Below are 20,117 nucleotides of genomic sequence, written 5' to 3'. Positions count from 1 at the left end.
ATATCTTCAAAAGGAGGGGGGATCAGATTAAAAAAAAAAAAATATGCTTGCCAGAAAAGTCTTACATTTTTCACAATATTCTTAAATTTTGAAATGTTTGATCATTTTTGGTTTACCAGGAATGGGGGATGGGGACCCTAAAGCCCCTTCATATACCTTCAGATCAGTTCAAAACCACCAGGCCCAAACTGATATAGTGAAGCTTGGCCTAATAGGCTATACAGCTTCAGCTGCTTTTACTTAGTGCTTGTGCTTCCCATATTTACAAAGTTAGTCTATTTTGGGCTTTCAAAGAATCAAAGATTCTAAACATTAAAAAGCATGAAATCTAGAGTAAGAATTCTAAAAAAATATTTAACAACTAGATAACTAAAAAAAAAAAAAAAAAAAAAAAAAAAAAAAAACTAACCTGAGGCTCTCCACTTATATCAATATGGTGACATGCATGTTTAACACAAGCACTAACAACTGGTTCCCCATAGAACCTGTATGGTCCAACACAATTTATGACCAATTTGGATTGTCTTGCCATATCCTCAAGAGATTCTGTATTTTTAACGTCAGCAACAATGTAACCGCATTTGGCATCAGCTCCTTAAGTAAAATAACGGCAATGAGAAAGATTTTAAAAGAAGAAGGCATTGGTTGAAGAAGATATGGGCATCAAGTTGCAAACCTGTACGAAAATAATAAAGGTTCACACGGGCAATATTCATTATTAGCGCATAAATCTCTATTAAAACATATGCTATCCTGTTCGTGTAAGTAATGGGAATTGATAGTGTGTATGGAAATGACGGTTTTGTTGATAAATAAAGTCATAAGTTTTCATAGTCCTAAATGTACAAACTTCAAAATGGTATACACTTCTTGTTATTTTAAGTGACTATGAATGAAACGATTATATGTTTTTAAGAAAGTTTAAGAAACTCCTAGTACCAAAAAGATTTGTCCCCTTTTTAGGAGTCTGTAATTCCAGTACATTCACATAGATCTCTTTTAGTGTATATAAAATCATTTGATTGAATTTTAAATATGAAAGTCATAAATTTTCATAGTCCTAAATGTATAAACTTCAAAATGGTTTATATTTCTTGCAATTTAAGTGACTGTGAATCAAATTATTATATATTTTTAAGCAAGTTTAAGAAACGCCTAGAATCAATAATTTTTACCCCCTTCTTAGGAGTCTGTTATTCTAATACATTCACAAAGATCTCCTTTAGTGTATTTAAAATCATTGGATTGAATTTTAAGTAGGAAAGTCATAAATTTCCATAGTCCTAAATCTATGAGTTTCAAAATAGAAAACAATTCTTGTTCTTTTAAGTGACTATGTATGAAATGATTGTATATTTTTAAGAAATTTAATATTTGCATAGAAACATTATTTTTGCACCCTTATTAGGAGTCTGTAATTACAGTACAGTCACAAAGATCTACTATAGTGCAAATGAAATAATTTGATTTACTTATAAATATAAAACTATTTATGTTTAATAGTAATAAATGTCTGTGTTTAAATTTTTTATTCATATCTTTTTATTTTAAGTGACTAATAATGAAAAGAGTATATATTTTAAAGTAAGTTTAAGAAACGACTATACCAACAAGTTTTGCCCAATTATTAGGAGTCTGTAATTCCAGTACATTCACAAAGATCTCCTTTAGTGCATATGAAATCATTTGATTTCATTATAAATATAAAAGTCTTAAATTTTCAGTACTATATCTATGAGAATCAAAATATAAAACATTTCTTTTTCTTTTAAGTGAAAATTAATTAAATGATTGTATATTTTTAAGAATTTTAAGAAAGGACTATAAAAAATATTTTATCACCTTAAGTAGGAGTCAACAATTCAAGAAAATTCACAAAGATCTCCTATAGTGCAAATAAAATCATTTGATTGCATTATAAATATTAAACTCGTAAATTTTCATAGTCCTATATCTATGAGGTTCAAAATAGAAAACATTTCTTTTTCTATTAAGTGAATATTTATTAAATGATTGTATTTTTTAAGAAATTTAAGAAATGCCTAGAAAAACGATTTTAGCACCCTTATTAGGAGTCTACAATTAAAGTACAGTCACAAATATCTCTTTTAGTGAATATGAAATAATTTGATTGCATTTTAAATATCTAAGTTATAAATTTTCATAGTCCTAAATGTATCAGGATCAAAATGGTATACATTTTTTGTTATTTTAAGTGACTATGAATGAAACGATTACATATTTTTAGGAAAATTTAAGAAACGCCTAAAACCAAGACTTTTTGCCCCCTTTTTAGGAGTCTTTAATTCTAATACATAAGAAAGTTTAAGAAACACCTAGTACCAAGAGTTTTTGCACCCTTATTAGGAGTCTTTAATTCCAGTACATTCACAAAGACCACCTTTAGCGCATATGAAATCATTTGATTGCATTTTAAATATCCAAGTTATAAATTTTGATAGTCCTAATTGTATCAGGTTCAAAATGGTTTACATTACTTGCAATTTTAAGTGACTATGAATGAAATTATTATATATTTTTAAGCAAGTATAAGAAACGCCTAGAACCAAAAAGATTTGTCCCCTTTTTAGGAGTCTGTAATTCCAGTACATTCACATAGATCTCCTTTAGTGCAAATGAAATCATTGGACTGAATTTTAAGTGGGAAACTAATAAATTCCCATAGTCCTATATCTATAAGGTTAAATATGGATAATATATCATGTTCATTCAATTGACTGTGAATGAAACGATTGCATGTTTGAAAGCAATGTAAGAAATACCTAGTCACAAGATTCTGCACCCTTTTTAGGAGTCTTTAATTCCAGTACATTCACAAATACCACTTTTAGTGAATATTAAATAATTTGTTTGCATTTTAAATATAAAAGTAGAAAATACTCCTAGTCCTAAATGTATGAGGTTCAAAATGTTATACATATCATGTTCTTTTAAGTGACTATGAATAAAAAGATTGCAAGTTTTTAAGAAATTATAAGAAAAACCTAGTACCAAGAGGTTTTGTCCCCTTTTTAGGAGTCTTCAATTCCAGTACATTCAAAATGCTCTCTTTTAATGCAAATTGAATAATTTGATTTTATTTTAAACGTGAAAGTCGTAAATATTCATAGTCCTAAATGTATGAGGTTCAAAATAGTATATATTTCTTGTTATTTTAAGTGACTACGAATAAAACGATTATATATTTTTAAGAAAGTTTAAGAAACGCCTAGAACCAAAAGTTTTTGCGCCCTTATTAGGAGTCTTTAATTCCAGTACATTCAAAAGCTCTCCTTTAGTGCATATTAAATCATTTGATTGCATTTTAAATATGAAAGTCGTAAATTTTCATAGTCCTAAATGTACGAACTTCAAAATGGTTTACATTTCTTGTTAATTTAAGTGACTATGAATCAAATTATTATATATTTTAAAGAAAGTTTAAGAAACGCCTAGAACCAAAAGTTTTGCACCCTTATTAGGAGTCTTTTATTCCAATACATTCACAAAGATCTCCTTTAGCGCAAATAAAATCATTTGATTGCATTTTAAATATGAAACTCATAAGTTTTCATAGTCCTAAATGTACAAACTTCAAAATGGTATACATTTCTTCCAATTTTAAGTGACTATGAATGAAAAGATTATATATTTTTAAGAAAGTTTAAGAGACGCCTAGAACCAAAAGTTTTTGCCCCTTTTTAGGAGTCTGCAATTCCAGTACATTCAAAAAAACCACTTTTAGTGCATATGAAATAATTTGATTGCATTTTAAATATGAAAGTAGAAAATTCTCATAGTCCTAAATGTATGAGGTTCAAAATGGTATACATTTCTTGTTATTTTAAGTGACTATGAATGAAAACGATTATATATTTTTAAGAAAATTTAAGAAACGCCTAGAACCAAAAGTTTTAGCGCCCTTATTAAGAGTCTTTAATTCCAGTATATTCAAAAGCTCTCCTTTAGTGCATATTAAATAATTTGGTTGCATTTTAAATATAAAAGTCTTAAATTTTCAGTCCTATATCTATGAGTTTCAAAATAGTATACATTTCTTGTTATTTTAAGTGACTATGAATGAAATGATTATATAGTTGTAAGAAATTTAAGAAATGCCTAGTCACAAGATTTTAGCACCTTTAGTTAGAGTCTTCAATTCCAGTATATTCACAAAGATCTCCTTTAGCGCATATGAAATCATTTGATTGCATTATAAATATAAAACTCGTAAATATTCATAGTCATATATCTATGAGGTTCAAAATAGAAAACATTTCTTGTTCTTTTAAGTGACTATGAATAAAACGATTATAAGGTTTTAAGAAAGTTTAAGAAACGCCTAGAACCAAAAGTTTTTGCCCCCTTCTTAGGAGTCTGTTATTCTAATACATTGAAAAAGCTCTCCTTTAGGGCAAATAAAATCATTTGATTGCATTTTAAATATGAAAGTCATAAATTTTCATAGTCCTAAATGTATAAACTTCAAAATGGTTTATATTTCTTGCAATTTTAAGTGACTGTGAATCAAATTATTATATAATTTTAAGCAAGTTTAAGAAACGCCTAGAACCAAAAGTTTTTGTCCCCTTTTTAGGAGTCTGTAATTCCAGTACATTCACAAAGATCTCCTTTAGTGCATAAGAAATCATTTGATTGCATTTTGTATATGAAAGTCATAAGTTTTCATAGTCTTAAATGTATGACGTTCAAAATGGTATACATTTCTTGTTATTTTAAGTGACTATGAATCAAACGATTATAAATTTTTAAGTAAGTATAAGAGGCGCCTAGAACCAAAATGTTTTACACCCTTTTTAGGAGTCTGTTATTCTAATACATTGAAATAGCTCCCTTTTAGGGTAATTAAAATAATTGGATTGAATTTTAAGTATGAAAGTCATAAATTTTCATAGTCCTAAATGTATAAACTTCAAAATGGTTTATATTTCTTGCAATTTAAGTGACTGTGAATCAAATTATTATATAATTTTAAGCAAGTTTAAGAAAAGCCTAGAACCAATAGTTTTTGTACCTTTATTAGGAGTCTTCAATTCCAGTACATTCACAAAGATCTCCTTTAACGCATATGAAATCATTTGATTGCATTTTAAATATGAAACTCGTAAATTTCCATAGTCCTAAATGTATGAGGTTCAAAATGGTATACATTTCTTGTTATTTTAAGTGACTATGAATGAAACGATTATATATTTTTAAGAAAGTTTAAGAAACGCCTAGAACCAAGAGTTTTTGTCCCCTTATTAGGAGTCTGTAATTCCAGTACATTCGCTACATTCACAAAGATCTCTTTTAGTGCAAATAAAATCATTTGATTTCATTATAAATATGAAACTCTTAATTTTCAATAGTACTATATGTATGAGGTTAAAAATGGAATACATTTCTTGTTCTTTTAATTGACTATGTATAAAAAGAGTTCAAGGTTTAATTAAATATAAGATATACCTAGTCCCAAAAGTTTTTGCCCCTTTATTAGGAGTCTTCAATTCCAGTACATTCAAAAAGCCCAACTATAACAAATAGTGTCAAATTTGTTTTTATTATAAATGTAAAACTAGAAAATACCCATAGTCCTATATCTATGAGGTTCAAAATATAAAATATATCATGTTCTTTCATGTGACTATGAATGAAACGATTGTAAGGTTTTAAGAAATTTAAGAAACGTAAAATAAGAATGGTATAGATATGTTAGTCATGACCTTTACGATTAATGTTTGTAGTAGCACTTTTTTTTATTGGACTAAATTTTTTTGGGACTTCGAAATTATTCCGTTTTTTTTACAGGTTTTAGAATGACAGGAAACATACTTAAAACATAAAAAAAATCACATTTAATATTTTCCAAATTCAAAATGAGAACAATATAGAAATATTAGTCGTGATTTTTTCTATTAGAAAAATATTGTTTGTAGTAGCACTTCTTTTTTTTTATTGGACTAAATTTTTTTTTGGACTCGAAATTATTCAACTTTTTTTTCTTTTTTTTACGTATCTTAAAATGACATGATACACAATACAGCTATTTTATTCAAGATAGAATTTGTATTAGAATGAATAAATTCCTTATCATCTTCCTTTGTCGGTTACGTCGGATAAAATTGAGAAAATCTAAGTATCATAGTGAATAAATTCTTTATCAATGTCTTTTGACAAATACGTTTGATAACAATGACATAATTCAAGTATCGAATTGAACAAATTATTTATTAAAATTCTTTATCGATATCATTTGTCAGATACGTCGGATAACATTAAAAAAATCTATGTATTAGAATGAATAAATTCTTTATCATCCTCCGTTGTTGGATATGTCATTATGAAAAAATTGTACGTAAGTAAGTAACAAACTCTTTCTTGAATTCACTTCTTGGATACACAATACAGAAATTTAGTTCAGGAAATTATGAAAAACAATTGAACAAATTCTTTATTAACGTTCTTTATCGATTGAATTCACTTCCTGGACAGACAATACAACAATTAAACAAAATCTAAGTATCAGAGTGATTAAATTCTATATCAACATCCATTTCTCGGATACATAGGATAAAATTGACAAAATCTATGTGTTAGAGTGAATAAACTTTTTTTTATCAACATCTTTTGTAAGATACATCGGATAAAATTGACATAATCTAAGTATTACAGTGAACAAATGCTTTATCAGCATCCTTTGTCGGATATCTCGGATAAAATCTAAGTATCGGAGTGATTAAATTCTATATCAACATCCTTTTCTCGAATACATCAGATAAATTGACAAAATTTAAGTGTCAGAGTGAACAAGTTTTTTTTATGAACATCATTTGTCGGGAATATCGGATAAAATTCACAAAATTCATGTATCAGATTGATTAAATTCTATATCAACATCCATTTCTCGAATACATGGGTTAAAATTGACAAAAGCTAAGTGTCAGAGTGACTCAATTTTTCTTTATCAACATCTTTTGTCAGATACAACGAATATAATTGACAAAATCTAAATATCAGAGTGAATAAATGCTTTATCAGCATCCTTTGTCGAATATGTTGGATAAAATTGCCAAAATCTAAGTGTCAGAGTGAATAAATTTTTTCTATCATCATCTTTGGTTAGATACATCAAATATAATTGACAAAATCTAAGTATCAGAGTGATTAAATGCTTTATCCGCTTCCTTTGATACTTATTTCGGATAAAAACCAAATACCCGAGTGATGAAACTATATATCAACTCCCCTTTCATAAAAACTTTGGATAAAATTCACAAAATCTAACTATCAGAGTTAATATTATTTTTTCATCAACATATTCTGTCACATACAACAAACATAATTTACGAAATCTAAATTTGAGTATTATGAAAAAATTGTAAGTAAGTAAGTAACAAAATCTTTCTTCAATTCACCCCTTGGATACACAATACAGAAATTTAATTCAGGAAATTATGAAAAAAAATTGAACAAATTCTTTATTAACATTCTTTATCGATTGAATTCACTTCCATCAACATCCTTTGTCAGATACATCGAATAAAATTGACAAAATCTAAATATCAGAGTGAATACATGCTTTATCAACATCCTTTATCGGATATGTCGGATAAAATTTACAAAATCGAAGTACTAGAGTGATTAAAATCTAAGTATGAGAGGGATTAAATTCCATATCAACATCCCTTTCTCGGATACATGGGGTAAAATTGACAAAATCTAAGTATCAGAGTGAATAAATGCTTTATCAACATCCGTTAAATGCATTATCAACGTCATTTGTCGGGAATATCGGATAAAATTCACAAAATTCATGTATCAGATTGATTAAATTCTATATCAACATCCATTTCTCGAATACATGGGTAAAATTGACAAAAGCTAAGTGTCAGAGTGAATATATTTTTTATCAACATCTTTTGTCAGATACAACGAATATAATTGACAAAATCTAAATATCAGAGTGAATAAATGCTTTATCAGCATCCTATGTCGGATATGTTGGATAAAATTGCCAAAATCTAAGTGTCAGAGTGAATAATTTTTTTTTTATCAACATCTTTTGTCAGATACATCAAAAATATAATTGACTAAATCTAAGTATCAGAGTGAATAAATGCTTTATCAGTATCCTTTGTCGGATATCTCGGATAAAATCTAAGCATCAGAGTGATAAAATTCTATATCAACATCCCTTTCTCGGATACATAGGATAAAATTGACAAAATCTAAGTATCAGAGTGAATATTTTTTTTTCTATCAACATCTTTTATCACTTACAACGAATATATTTGACAAAATCTAAATATCAAAGATAATAAATGCTTTATCAGCATCCTTTGTCAGATATGTTGGATAAAATTGACAAAATATAAGTGTCAGAGTGAATAAATTCATTATTAATATCCTTTGTCAGATATCTCAGATAAAATTTAAAAAATATAAGTGTAAGAGTGAATATTTATTTTTTAATCAACATCCTCTGTCAGATACATCGTATAAAATTGACAAAATCTAAGTATCAGATTGAATAAATGCTTTATCAACATCATTTGTCGAATATATCGGATAAAATTGACAAAATCTAAGTACCAGAATGAATAAATTCATTATCAACATCCTTTGTCGGGTATGTCGGATAAAATTGACAATATCTAAGTATCAGATTGAATAAATGCTTTATCAATTTCCCTTTCTCGGATAAATGGGATAAAATTGACATAATCTAAATACCAGAGTGAATAAATTCATTATCAACATCCTTTGTCGGATATGTAAGATAAAATTGACAAAATCTAATTATCAGAGTGATTAAATTCCATATCAACATCCCTTTCTCGGATACATGGGATAAAATTGACAAAATCTAAGCATCAGCGTGAATAAATGCTTTATCAACATCCTTTAAATGCATTATCAACATCCTTTATCAGATATATCGGATAAAATTGACAAAATCGAAGTATCATATTGATTAAATTTTATATATACATCCCTTTCTCGAATGCATTCGAAAAAACTGACAAAATATAAGTGTTAGAATTAATAAATTTTTTTTATCAACATCCTCAGTCAGATAAATCGGATAAAATTGACAAAATCTAAGTATCGGATTGAAAAAATGCTTTATCAAAATCATTTGTCAGATATGTCGGATAAAATTGACAAAATCTAACTATCAGAGTGATTAAATTCTATATCAATATCCCTTTCTCGGATATATGGAATAAAATTGACAAAATCTAAGTATCGGAGTGAATAAATGCTTTATCAACAGACACACATTCATAGTGAGAGAGATATACAAAAAGTTAGGTTAAATAAGGTTCACTTAGGTGGCGCCACTCTAAGTGAACCTGAATTAACCTAACTTTTTGCATATCTCTCTCACTATGAATGTGTGTCTGAGCGGGTGTGGTGCCATCTATAACCGGTCTAACCTAAATTCAACGTAACGACGCATGAAGTCAAAATGAATAGAACTTGAATTTTATGACTGTTATCTGATGTATCCGATAAAAACTTTGAAAACGAATTTATTCATTCTGATACTTAGGTTTTGTCAATTTTATCCGATGTATCTGACATATGATGTTGATAATGCATTTAAAGGATGTTGATAAAGCATTTATTGACAAAACAAAGTATTTATTCACTCTGGTATTTACATTTTGTCAATTTTATTCGATGCATCTGACAAAGGATGTTGATGGAAGCGAATTCAATCGATAAAGAATGTTAATAAAGAATATGTTCAATTTTTTTTTCATAATTTATTGAATTAAATTTCTGTATTGTGTATCCAAGAGGTGAATTCAAGAAAGAGTTTGCTACTTACTTACTTACAATTTTTTCATAATACTTAGATTTTGATTTTGTGAATTATATTCGTTGTAACTAATAAAAGATGTAGATAAAAAAATTATTCACTCTGATATTTATATTTGTCAATTTTATCCCATGTATCCGAGAAAGGGAAGTTGATATAGAATTTAATCACTCTGATACTTAGATTTTATCCGAGATATCCGCCAAAGGATGCTGATAAAGCATTTATTCACTCTAATACTTAGATTTTGTCAATTATATTTGATGTATCTGACAAAAGATGCTGATAAAAAAAAATTATTCACTCTGACACTTAGATTTTGTCAATTTTATCCAACATATCCGAAAAAGGATGGTGATGAAGCATTTATTCACTCTGATATTTAGATTTTGTCAATTATATTCGTTGTATCTGACAAAAGATGTTGATAAAAACATTTATTCACTCTGACACTTAGATTTTTTCAATTTTAACCCATGTGTTCGAGAAATGGATGTTGTTATAGAATTTAATCACTCTGATATCTAGATTTTGTCAATTTTATTCTATGTATCTGACAAGGGATGTTCATAAAAACACTTATTCACTTTGACACTTAGATTTTGTCAATTTATCCGATGTATCCGAGAAAGGGATGTTGATATAGAATTGAATCACTCCGATACTTAGATTTTATCCGAGATATCCGACAAAGGATGCTGATAAAGCATTTATTCACTCTAATACTTAGATTCTGTCAATTTTATCCGATGTATCTGACAAAAGATGTTGATGAAAAAATTTATTCATTAGCACATAGATTTTGTCAACTTTATCCTATGCATCCGAGAAATGGATGTTGATATATAATTTAATCACTCTGATACTTAGATTTTGTGAAATTGCTGTATTGTCTGTCCAGGAAGCGAATTCAATCGATAAAGAATGTTAATAAAAAATTCGTTCAATTTTTTTATAATTTCCTGAATTAAATTTCTGTATTGAGTATCCAGGAAGTGCATTCAAGAAAGAGTTTGTTACTTACTTACTTACAATTTTTTCATAATGAAATATCCAACAACGGATGATGATAAAGAATTTATTCATTCTAAAACATAGATTTTGTCAATGTTATCGGACGTATCTGACAAATGATATCGATAAAGAATTTTAATAAAGGATTTGTTCAATTCGATACTTGAATTATGTCAGTGTTATCAAACGTATCTGTCAGAAGACGTTGATAAAGAATTTATTCACTCTGATACTCAGATTTTCTCAATTTTGTCAAGCATATCTGACAAAGCATGTTGATAAAAAATTTATTCACTCTGATACTTAGATTTTGTGAATGTTATCTGATGTATCATTCAAAAAAGTTGATATAGAATTTATTCACTATGATACTGATATATGGTCAGTGTTATCAAACGTATCTGTCAAAAAGACACTGACAAAGAATTTATTCACTCTGATACCAAAGAAGTTCTAAATTTTATCCGACATAACCGACAAAGGATGATGATAAGGAATTTATTCATTCAAATACAAATTCTATCTTGAATAAATTAGCTGCATTGTGTATCATGTCATTTTAAGAAACGTAAAAAAAGAAAAAAAGTTGAATAATTTCGAAGTCCAAAAAAAATTAGTCCAATAAAAAAAAGAAGTGCTACTACAAACAATAGTTTTCTAATAGTAAAAATCACGACTAATATTTCTATATCATTCTCATTTTGAATTTGGAAAACATTAAATGTGATTTTTTTATGTTTTAAGTATGTTCCCTGTCATTCTAAGACCTGTAAAAAAAGTTGAATAATTTCGAAGTAAAAAAAAAATTTAGTCCAATAAAAAAAACAGCTACTACAAACATTAATGTTCTAATAGTAAAGGTCATGACTAACATATCTATACCATTCTCATTTTGAGGTTGGAAAATATTAAATGTAAAGTTTTAATGTTTTAAGTAGGTTTCATCTCATTCGAAGACATGTAAAAAAAGTTGAAAAATATATCACGTTAAAAAAAATAAAAAAAGTTAAAAAAAAACTTCAAAAAAATGGGAGGGGGGCGGGCGAAAATTTGGAGCGGAGGGGGCCCCCTTGGAGTTTGGGGATAGGGGATCTTTGGGGGTTGAGCTCCCTGGTGGTTAGGGTCATTGGTGCTTATGATCCTTGACGGTTCGTAATCATATACACCTCACTACTTGATTTTTAAGGATTTCTATGGATTGTTCTGAATGTCTTTATTAAAATTCTTTTGTTGACACTTACGTCTCTCTTAGTATCAACTTTTTAGTATACTATAGCGTTAGACTCTATTTTAAATTGACAACACTGTTCAAACGCCACTTGTGTATTATACAGAACACATCGAAGAAGTAAAGCTAGGTCAAGTCACAAGACCATTTTATCATTGCTAACCATTTTCATAGATTGATGGTATTCTAAATTTATAATAAATAAGCTATGAGTTAACAACCCCGAGGGGTTACCTTAACTGCTAATCAGTTTAACCCTTTTCCTCCACCTTCATACGATCTGATCACTAATTAGGATCATTCATATCCCTATGATTCCATCAAAAATTAATATCGTGCATACAGTCCAATTCACAAATGCTGTATCCTTTTTCGCAAATAGAGTTAGGTTTTACGCAAAATGGTGTAAAGCCAATTAAGCTACTGAATACCTTGTACCAATGTCTCTTGTAGGTGTCAAATCTATTACGTATCTGAGCATATTCTTTGTATTGTTGATGCATTCCATTCCTCATTCTTTAATTACCCGTGACGCATTCTTAAACAACGGAATATCGTTCCGCAAATACCTTTTCGCAAAAAAAATTCGCAAATAGAGTTATTTTTACGCAAATGGTACAATTTTCAACTTAAAACCATTCTAACTATAGCATTCCATTCCTCATTCGTTAATTACCCGTGACGCACTCTTAACCATCGGAATTTTAATTTGGTTATTGAACTTGAAATTTATTGCCCTTTTCAAAAACATTAGTTGTTCTATTAATGAACCCGTGAAACGAAACCAGTCTGATTGCATTATACAATCTCAACCATAGTTCCAAAACGTGTTTGATCGCTTTGCTTGGAAAGGTACCAACGAACATAAACCAAGCAAATAGCATGGAATGGAACATAAGCCAAGCAAAGTATAAAATAAGTGTGAGGGGATACTCACTCTCTTTGAAAAGGTGTAGAGAATTAAGCAAACAGCATGGCGAGGAACATAAGGCAAGCAAATAGCATGGCAAGGTAGTAAGGCACGTGCTGCAAGCAAATAGCATGGTGATCCCTATAGCTTCAAGCGAAGTATAAGGTACTATTCTACTCTTATATGCCCACAGAGCATAACTTAAAACCCTTGCCCTGAGGGCTGTGGGGGGGGGGGGGAGTTGTCTTCCTTAAAGACCTAATTTGCAAAACTTTCAACTACGTTGAACAAAATGGCTATCTCAAAATTTGATTGGATGTGTTTGGGGAAAAGGTGGGCGTGAGAGGGGAGTTAGTTGCCCTCAAATCACTTTCGACTATTAAAAAGAGCTAACTAACCCTATGAATTTCCAATCAAATGAGCCCTTTTTGACGTTTCTACGAAAAAGCTTTAAATGACAAACTTATATGCCCCCAGGGCATAACTTATAATCCTTGCCCTGAACAATGGGAGGGGGAGTTTCCTGCTTAAAGATATAATTTCCAAAACTTTTAACTATATTGAACAACAGGGTTATCTCAAAATTTGATTGGACTGGTTTGGGGAAATGGTGGGCGTGGAAAGGGTGTTAGTTGCCTTCCAATAACTTTCGACTATTAAAAAGGGCACTGGCCATTTCAATGTCCAGTCGAATCAGCCCATTTTGAAGTTTCTACGACAACGCTTTCTATGAAAATCTTATATGCCCCCAGGGCATAACTTATAACCCTTATCCTGAGGGCTGTGGGGGGTTGTCATCCTCAAAGACCTAATTTACAGAACTTTCAACTATGTTGAACAAAATGGCTATCTCAAAATTTTGATTGGATATGCTTCGAGAAAGGTGGGCGTGAGAGAGGGGTCAGTTGCCCTCCAATCACTTTTTACTATTAAAATGGGCACTAGCCATTACAATTTTCTAATGAATGAGCTCTTTTCGAAGTTTCTATGACAAAGCTTTCTAGTAGAGCCTTATATAGCCCCAGGGCATAGCTTACAATCCCTGTCTTGAAGGCTGTGGGGGTAGTTTCCTGCTCAAGGATATAATTTCCAAAACTTTCAACTACATTGAACAAAATGGTTATCTCAAAATTTGATTGGATGTGTTTGGGGAAATGGTGGGCGTGGAAAGGGTCTTAGTTGCCTTCCAATAACTTTCGACTATTAAAAAGGGCACTAGCCATTTCAATTTCCAATCAAATGAGCCCATTTTGAAGTTTCTACGACAACGCTTTCTATGAAAATCTTATATGCCCCCAGGGCATAACTTATAACCCTTGTCCTGAGGGCTGTGGGGGGATTGTCACCTCAAAGACCTAATTTACAGAACTTTCAACTATGTTGAACAAAATGGCTATCTCAAAATTCTGATTGGATGTGCTTGGGGAAAAGATGGGCGTGAAAGGGGGTTAGTTGCGCTCAAATCACTTTCGACTATTAAAAAGGGCACTAGCTTTTTTGAATTTCTAATAAATGAGCTTTTTTGAAGTTTCTACGACAACACTTTCTATAAAAATCGTATATGCCCCCAGGGCACAGCTTACAACCCTTGGCCTGAGGGTCGTGAGGGAGAGTCCTAAAAAAAAACAATTTCTATCTGGAAATCAACTACGCTTAACAAAATTTCAAATTTTCATTGGAAGTGTTTGAGGAAATGGTGGGCGTAGAAGAGGTGTTAGCTGCCTTCCTATCACTTTCGACTATTAAAAACGGCACTAGCCCTTTCAATTTCCAATTGAATCAGCCCCTTTTGAAGTTTCTACGACAATACTATCTATAAAAACCTTATATGCCCCTAGGGCATGACTTACAACCTTTGCCTTGGGGGCTCTCGGGGGTTTGCCATCCTAAAATACATAATTTCCAGAACTTTTAACTACGTTAAACAAAATGGCTATCTCGAAACTTTCATTGAATGTGTTTGGGGAAATGGTGGCCGTGCGAGGGGGGTTAGTAGCTCTCCATTGACTTTCGACTATTACAAAGGGCACTAGCCCTTTCAATTTCCAATCGAATGAGCCCTTTTTGAAGTTTCTATGACAAAACTTTCTACAAAAACCATATATGCGGCCAGGACATAACTTTCAACCCTTGCCCTGAGAGTTATGGGGGGAGGGGGGTTGTCATCCTCAAAAACCTAATTTCCAGAACTTTCAACTATGTTGAACAAAATGTATATCTCAAAAATTTGATTGGATGTGCTTTAATCACCTTCGACTATTAAAAAGGGCTCAAGCCTTTTCAATTTCCAACCGAATGAGCCCTTTCTTAAGTTTCTAAGACAACTCCTTCTATAAAAACTTCATATGCCCCAAGGGCATGACTTGAAACCCTTGCGCTGAGGGCTGTGGGGGGGATTGTCATCCTCAAAGACCTACTTTCAGAACTTTCAACAAAGACCAGAACTTTCAACTAAGTAGAAACTTTCAATACATATCTCAAAATTTTGATTGTATGTGTTTGGGGAAATGGTGGGTGTGAGAGGGGGGTTAGTTTCCCTCCAATTACTTTCGACTATTAAAAAGGGATCTAGCCATTTCAATTTCCAATCGAAAAAGCCCTTTTTTAAGTTTCTACGACAACACTTTCTATAAAAACCTTATATGCCTCCAGGGCATAACTTACAACCCTTACCCTGAGGGCTGTGGGAGGGGGGGGGGGGCTTGTCGTCCTTAAAGACCTAATTTCCAAAACTTTCAACTACGTCGAACAAAATGGCTATCTCAAAATTTGATTGGATGTGTTTGGGGAAAAGGTGGGCGTGAGAGGGGGGTTAGTTGCCCTCAGATCACTTTCGACCATTAAAAACAGCACTAACCCTTTGAATTTCCAATCGAATGAGCCCTTTTTGACGTTTCTACGACAAAGCTTTCAATAAAAACCTTATATGCCTCCAGGGCATAACCTATAACCCTTCCCCAGAAGGCTATGGGGAGAGTTTCCTGCTCAAAGATATAATTTCTAATACTTTCACCTACGTAGAACAAAATGGCTATCTCAAAAATTTGAGTGGATGTGTTTGGGAAAATGGTGGGCTTCGAAGGTCTGTTTGTTGCCTTCCAATCACTTTTGAATATTTAAAAGGGTACTAGCCATTTCACTTTCTAATCGAATGAGCCCATCTTGAAGTTTCTATGACAACGCTTTCTATATAAATCTTTTATTCCCCCAGGGAATAAATTATAACCCTTGTCCTGAGGGCTGTAGGGGGTTGTCATCCTCAAAGACCTCAAAGAAGGGGGGCCCTCCAATCATTTTCGGCTTTTAAAAAAGGCACTAGCTATTTTGAATTTCCAATCGAACGAGCTTTTTTCTCTATGACAACGTTTCTACGACAACGCTTTCTATAAAAATCTTAACTGCCCCCAGAGCATAACTTACAACCCTTGCCCTGAGGGTTGTGGGGGAGTGTCCTCCTTAATCATAATTTCTATCTGGAAATCAACCACGCTGAACAAAATGGCTATCTCAAAATTTTGATTGGAAGTGTTTGGGGAAATGGTGGGCGTAGTAGGGGTGTTATCTGCCTTCCAATAACTTTCGACTATTAAAAAGGGCAAAAGCCACTCCAAATTCCAATCGAATGAGCCATTTTTGAAGTTTTTACGACAACTCCTTCGATACGAATTGCCCTGGTCTAAAGGAAAAAAAAATAATACATTGTGCCAACATCGTTCTTTACTTACGCAGAACTATTGCGCTGCCTATGATACTACCATACGTAAGTGAGATATAGCACTGAGAACAACACTTTTGTGTGCCACTTCGTAAGTAGAAAATCTAGGAAGGATGAAACGGTATCATTGTAATAATTATTGTCCAAAACCATTAACTGGAGGTTTGCAAGAACACCTCCCGCAAATTCCTCCTCCAGTCCCCCTTAATAAGCTACGCAATTAAAGTCCTACAAACATCAATACATTCAATTATTCGAGGCATGGTTCAGTTAGTACAGCGCTGGATTTCAAATTAGATTATCACGTGTTCGATTCCAGCTTGGATTTTTTTTTTCAATCATGTTTTGTCCCTTCTTATGATTACTTTTAAGATAATCCACTATTTTTGCAAATATGATTCATCCATTTTTAAAATCATATCCCGGGATCATACCTCATTTTAAACCTAATACTCATATCTATGTGCTGTTTATAAATTTTACCATCCAAAAGTGCCATATAGCACAAAAAACGGCACTTTTGGTACCACTTCTTAATTGGAAGAGTTTGGAAGCATAAAACGGTATCACTGCAATAACTATGGTCCAAAGTCCCTAACTGGAGGTTTATTATACCCCTCTCATATACTCCCCCTCTAGACCCTCTTAGTAAGTTTCATAAATCTCCTAATCTTAAAAATAAAAGATTATTGCGAAAACTTTTCAACTGAAAATCCACCAAAAATTAAGCTAGAATGATCAACAGTTTTGAATTGAACCTTCAAAGTTCACTCTGCGATGAAGTCTGTGTGCTAGTTCTTACGGCGGTAATTGAGGGGAAGGGACGTCTTTGCCCCCTTAGTTTTTTGCTCCTGCCTAGATTTTGAAAAACATCTTTTTTGGTCATTTCATTGGAAAAGATACTTTTTTCATTAAAAAAAAGGGGGAAACAACCGAAAGTGCACTTTCTGGGAATGTGCTATCAAGTCGAATTTATAAAAAGCGATTAGGTATAAATATAAGCTTTTAAATGAGCCCTTAAACAGCTCTCTTTTGTTACAGTAGTCTTCTAGTTTCTGTTAATCAGTAGGTGATTTATAAAGCCCTGTCTTCAGTATGGTTTTTCTAGGGGAAGTCGGCCGAGTAAAAACAACTTTTTGCTCATCGAAAAACAAACATTCCTGAAAAACATGTATTGTTTTGTGAAGTATGGATGATGAACTTCATGTTATAGACTGAAAGTTTTTTGTAGCTGTGAAAGTTGTTTGCAGTATTTTCTATAGGTGTCTTATCGGTGATAATTAGAAAATACATTAAAAATAAGTTTTTCAACTGAAACTAAGGAGTGCCATTAAAACTTAAAACTAACATACATTATTCCGTATAATAAAAAAGATCATGGAAACGTTGTTTCTAGATTAAATTTTAATCAAAACGAAAAGAGATTAATTTAAAAAACAAAGTTTTTTCGAGGGAAATAAAGAGCGAAGTTGAAACTTAAAACGAACAAAAATTATTACTTCACAGCCTATCTAACATATATCAATAAAACTAGTACAAACGAACCAACTAATTATGTTTCCCTTTGCTTTTAGAATTATACAAAACTAGCGCTTTAGTGAAAACACAAAAGTCAAGTATAAGAAACAGGATTATTGATTTAAGAGTCAAAAGTGAGTATGTAGCCTGACAAAACTAAATGAATCGATAAGGCATTTCATTGTCTCACACCAGTTGTGAGATCAGTAACTTTCAGTATACAATTAAAATTATCTTAAAAACATAAGCGTAAAAATAAATGTTTCTTTAATAAGTACGAAGTAATTGAGCAGCATACAGAAATATTGGATTAATTTATCAAGCATCATTTTAGTCTTACCAGCTATAATACCAATACTGGGTAATATACAGTCTTAAATTGTGAGAAATATACTCTCGTATCACTTGAAATGAAGATCAAATAAGACATAATATGAACTCTGGAAATCCGCTTATTTCTCTCATTACAAGAGCGAATTTCAAGCTATGATACAAATTCTAAACCTAGTCTGTAGCCATAATACTATCGAGATGGCTTTACTTCCAACTTGTGTACAAACTAATCATGACATATCCTTTTAAGAACCAAAAACGAGAGCCAGTGATTGAACTGAGCCATTGTGCAGAAGTGATACCAAATTAAACGTAAAAAAATAAAGGCAATCCTAAAATGGATTGCTGCTTTATTTTAAAAGGGATTGATAATATTTTGTTTCTATAAAAAGTGTTCTTAATTGCTTTTACTTACCTTTTAATGTTGCTTTTACTGTACCATAGTCCTATATTATTTTGTGTTTTCAGTAAAGTGCTAGTTTTGTATAATCATAAAAGCATAGGAAAACATAATTAGTTAGTTTATTTATACTAGTTATATTAGTATATATTAAATAGCCTGTGAAGTAATAATTTTTGTCCGTTTTAAGTTTCAACTTCGCTCTTTACTTCCCTCGGAAAATTTTTGTTTTTTTAAAATTATTCATTTTTCAAGAGTCTTATGTTTCACCCTGGGTATACGGACACTTTGAATTTCAGAAAGCAGAGGCCTGAGCCTTCCATACCTACAGTGATTCTTTCCCTTCCTGTATTTCAGGGGACTTTTAAAGTTTAAGTTTTATTTTTTTTTTTTTTTACTTTAAAGGTTTTGCCTTTAATAATTTTTATTTTATACCTTTAAGATTTTCAGTTTTTTTTTAAATTTAAGTTCGACTTTCAGTTTTAACTTTTAGATTTAAGGTTCTACTGTCAAAGTTTTAGTGTTAAAGTCTTATTTTAAAGCTTAATTTCAAAGTAACGGCTATAAAGTTTTTTTTTCTATTTTTACAGTTTAAAATTTTACACTCATATAACATCATAATGATAACAAATCTTTAGTTCTATTATTTTTTCTAATTAAACAAAAATAAAGAACGAAGAAATATACAGCTAGAATACTTGCGTCAACGACAATTAAACGAGTCAAAAAAAAAACTGAAGAACAAAGAAATATCCAGTTTGAAGAAAAGTGACAGCAAGAAATAAAAAGAATCGAAAAGAAAAACAAAAAATATATATATGGGGTTACAAGACATTCGACAACGAGGAGTAGAACGAATTAGAAATGAAAGTGAAGAACAAAGAAATACGTAGTTAAAAGATGTGCCACAGCGAGAACAGAGATGCAACTAGAAGATAAGTGGCAACAGAATTACAAGCTATAGCGAAAATCGAGTATCAGAACGTGTCAGAAATGAAGTGAAGAACAAAGAATTGTGCTGTCAGAAGACAAACTATAGCGAAAATCAGAACGAGTCAAAAATTAAACTGAAGAAGAAAGAAATATTTCGTTAGAAGAACAACGCATGAATAGGGTCAAATCTATTGTAAATTTAAGCAGTGGTTTGAGAAAAACTAATGAAAACAT

General features: G+C 31.1%; 1 protein-coding gene across 1 annotated transcript in view; it reads right to left on the bottom strand.

Moving 5' to 3' along the window:
- LOC148946173 (saccharopine dehydrogenase-like oxidoreductase) overlaps window positions 1–20,117 on the bottom strand; it is a 61,388-nt gene that overhangs the window by 25,177 nt on the left and 16,094 nt on the right. The window contains exon 2 of the mRNA XM_089098249.1: window positions 410–594. Coding sequence (XP_088954375.1) covers window positions 410–594 — 185 coding nt within the window. The remainder of the gene's footprint in view (window positions 1–409; window positions 595–20,117) is intronic.

This window comes from Artemia sp. Qi Xiang Cuo, chromosome 12 (genome assembly GCF_049724085.1).
Source record: "Artemia sp. Qi Xiang Cuo chromosome 12, ASM4972408v1, whole genome shotgun sequence".
NCBI lineage: Eukaryota > Metazoa > Arthropoda > Branchiopoda > Anostraca > Artemiidae > Artemia > Artemia sp. Qi Xiang Cuo.
This window is presented reverse-complemented; position numbering and strand designations above follow the sequence as displayed.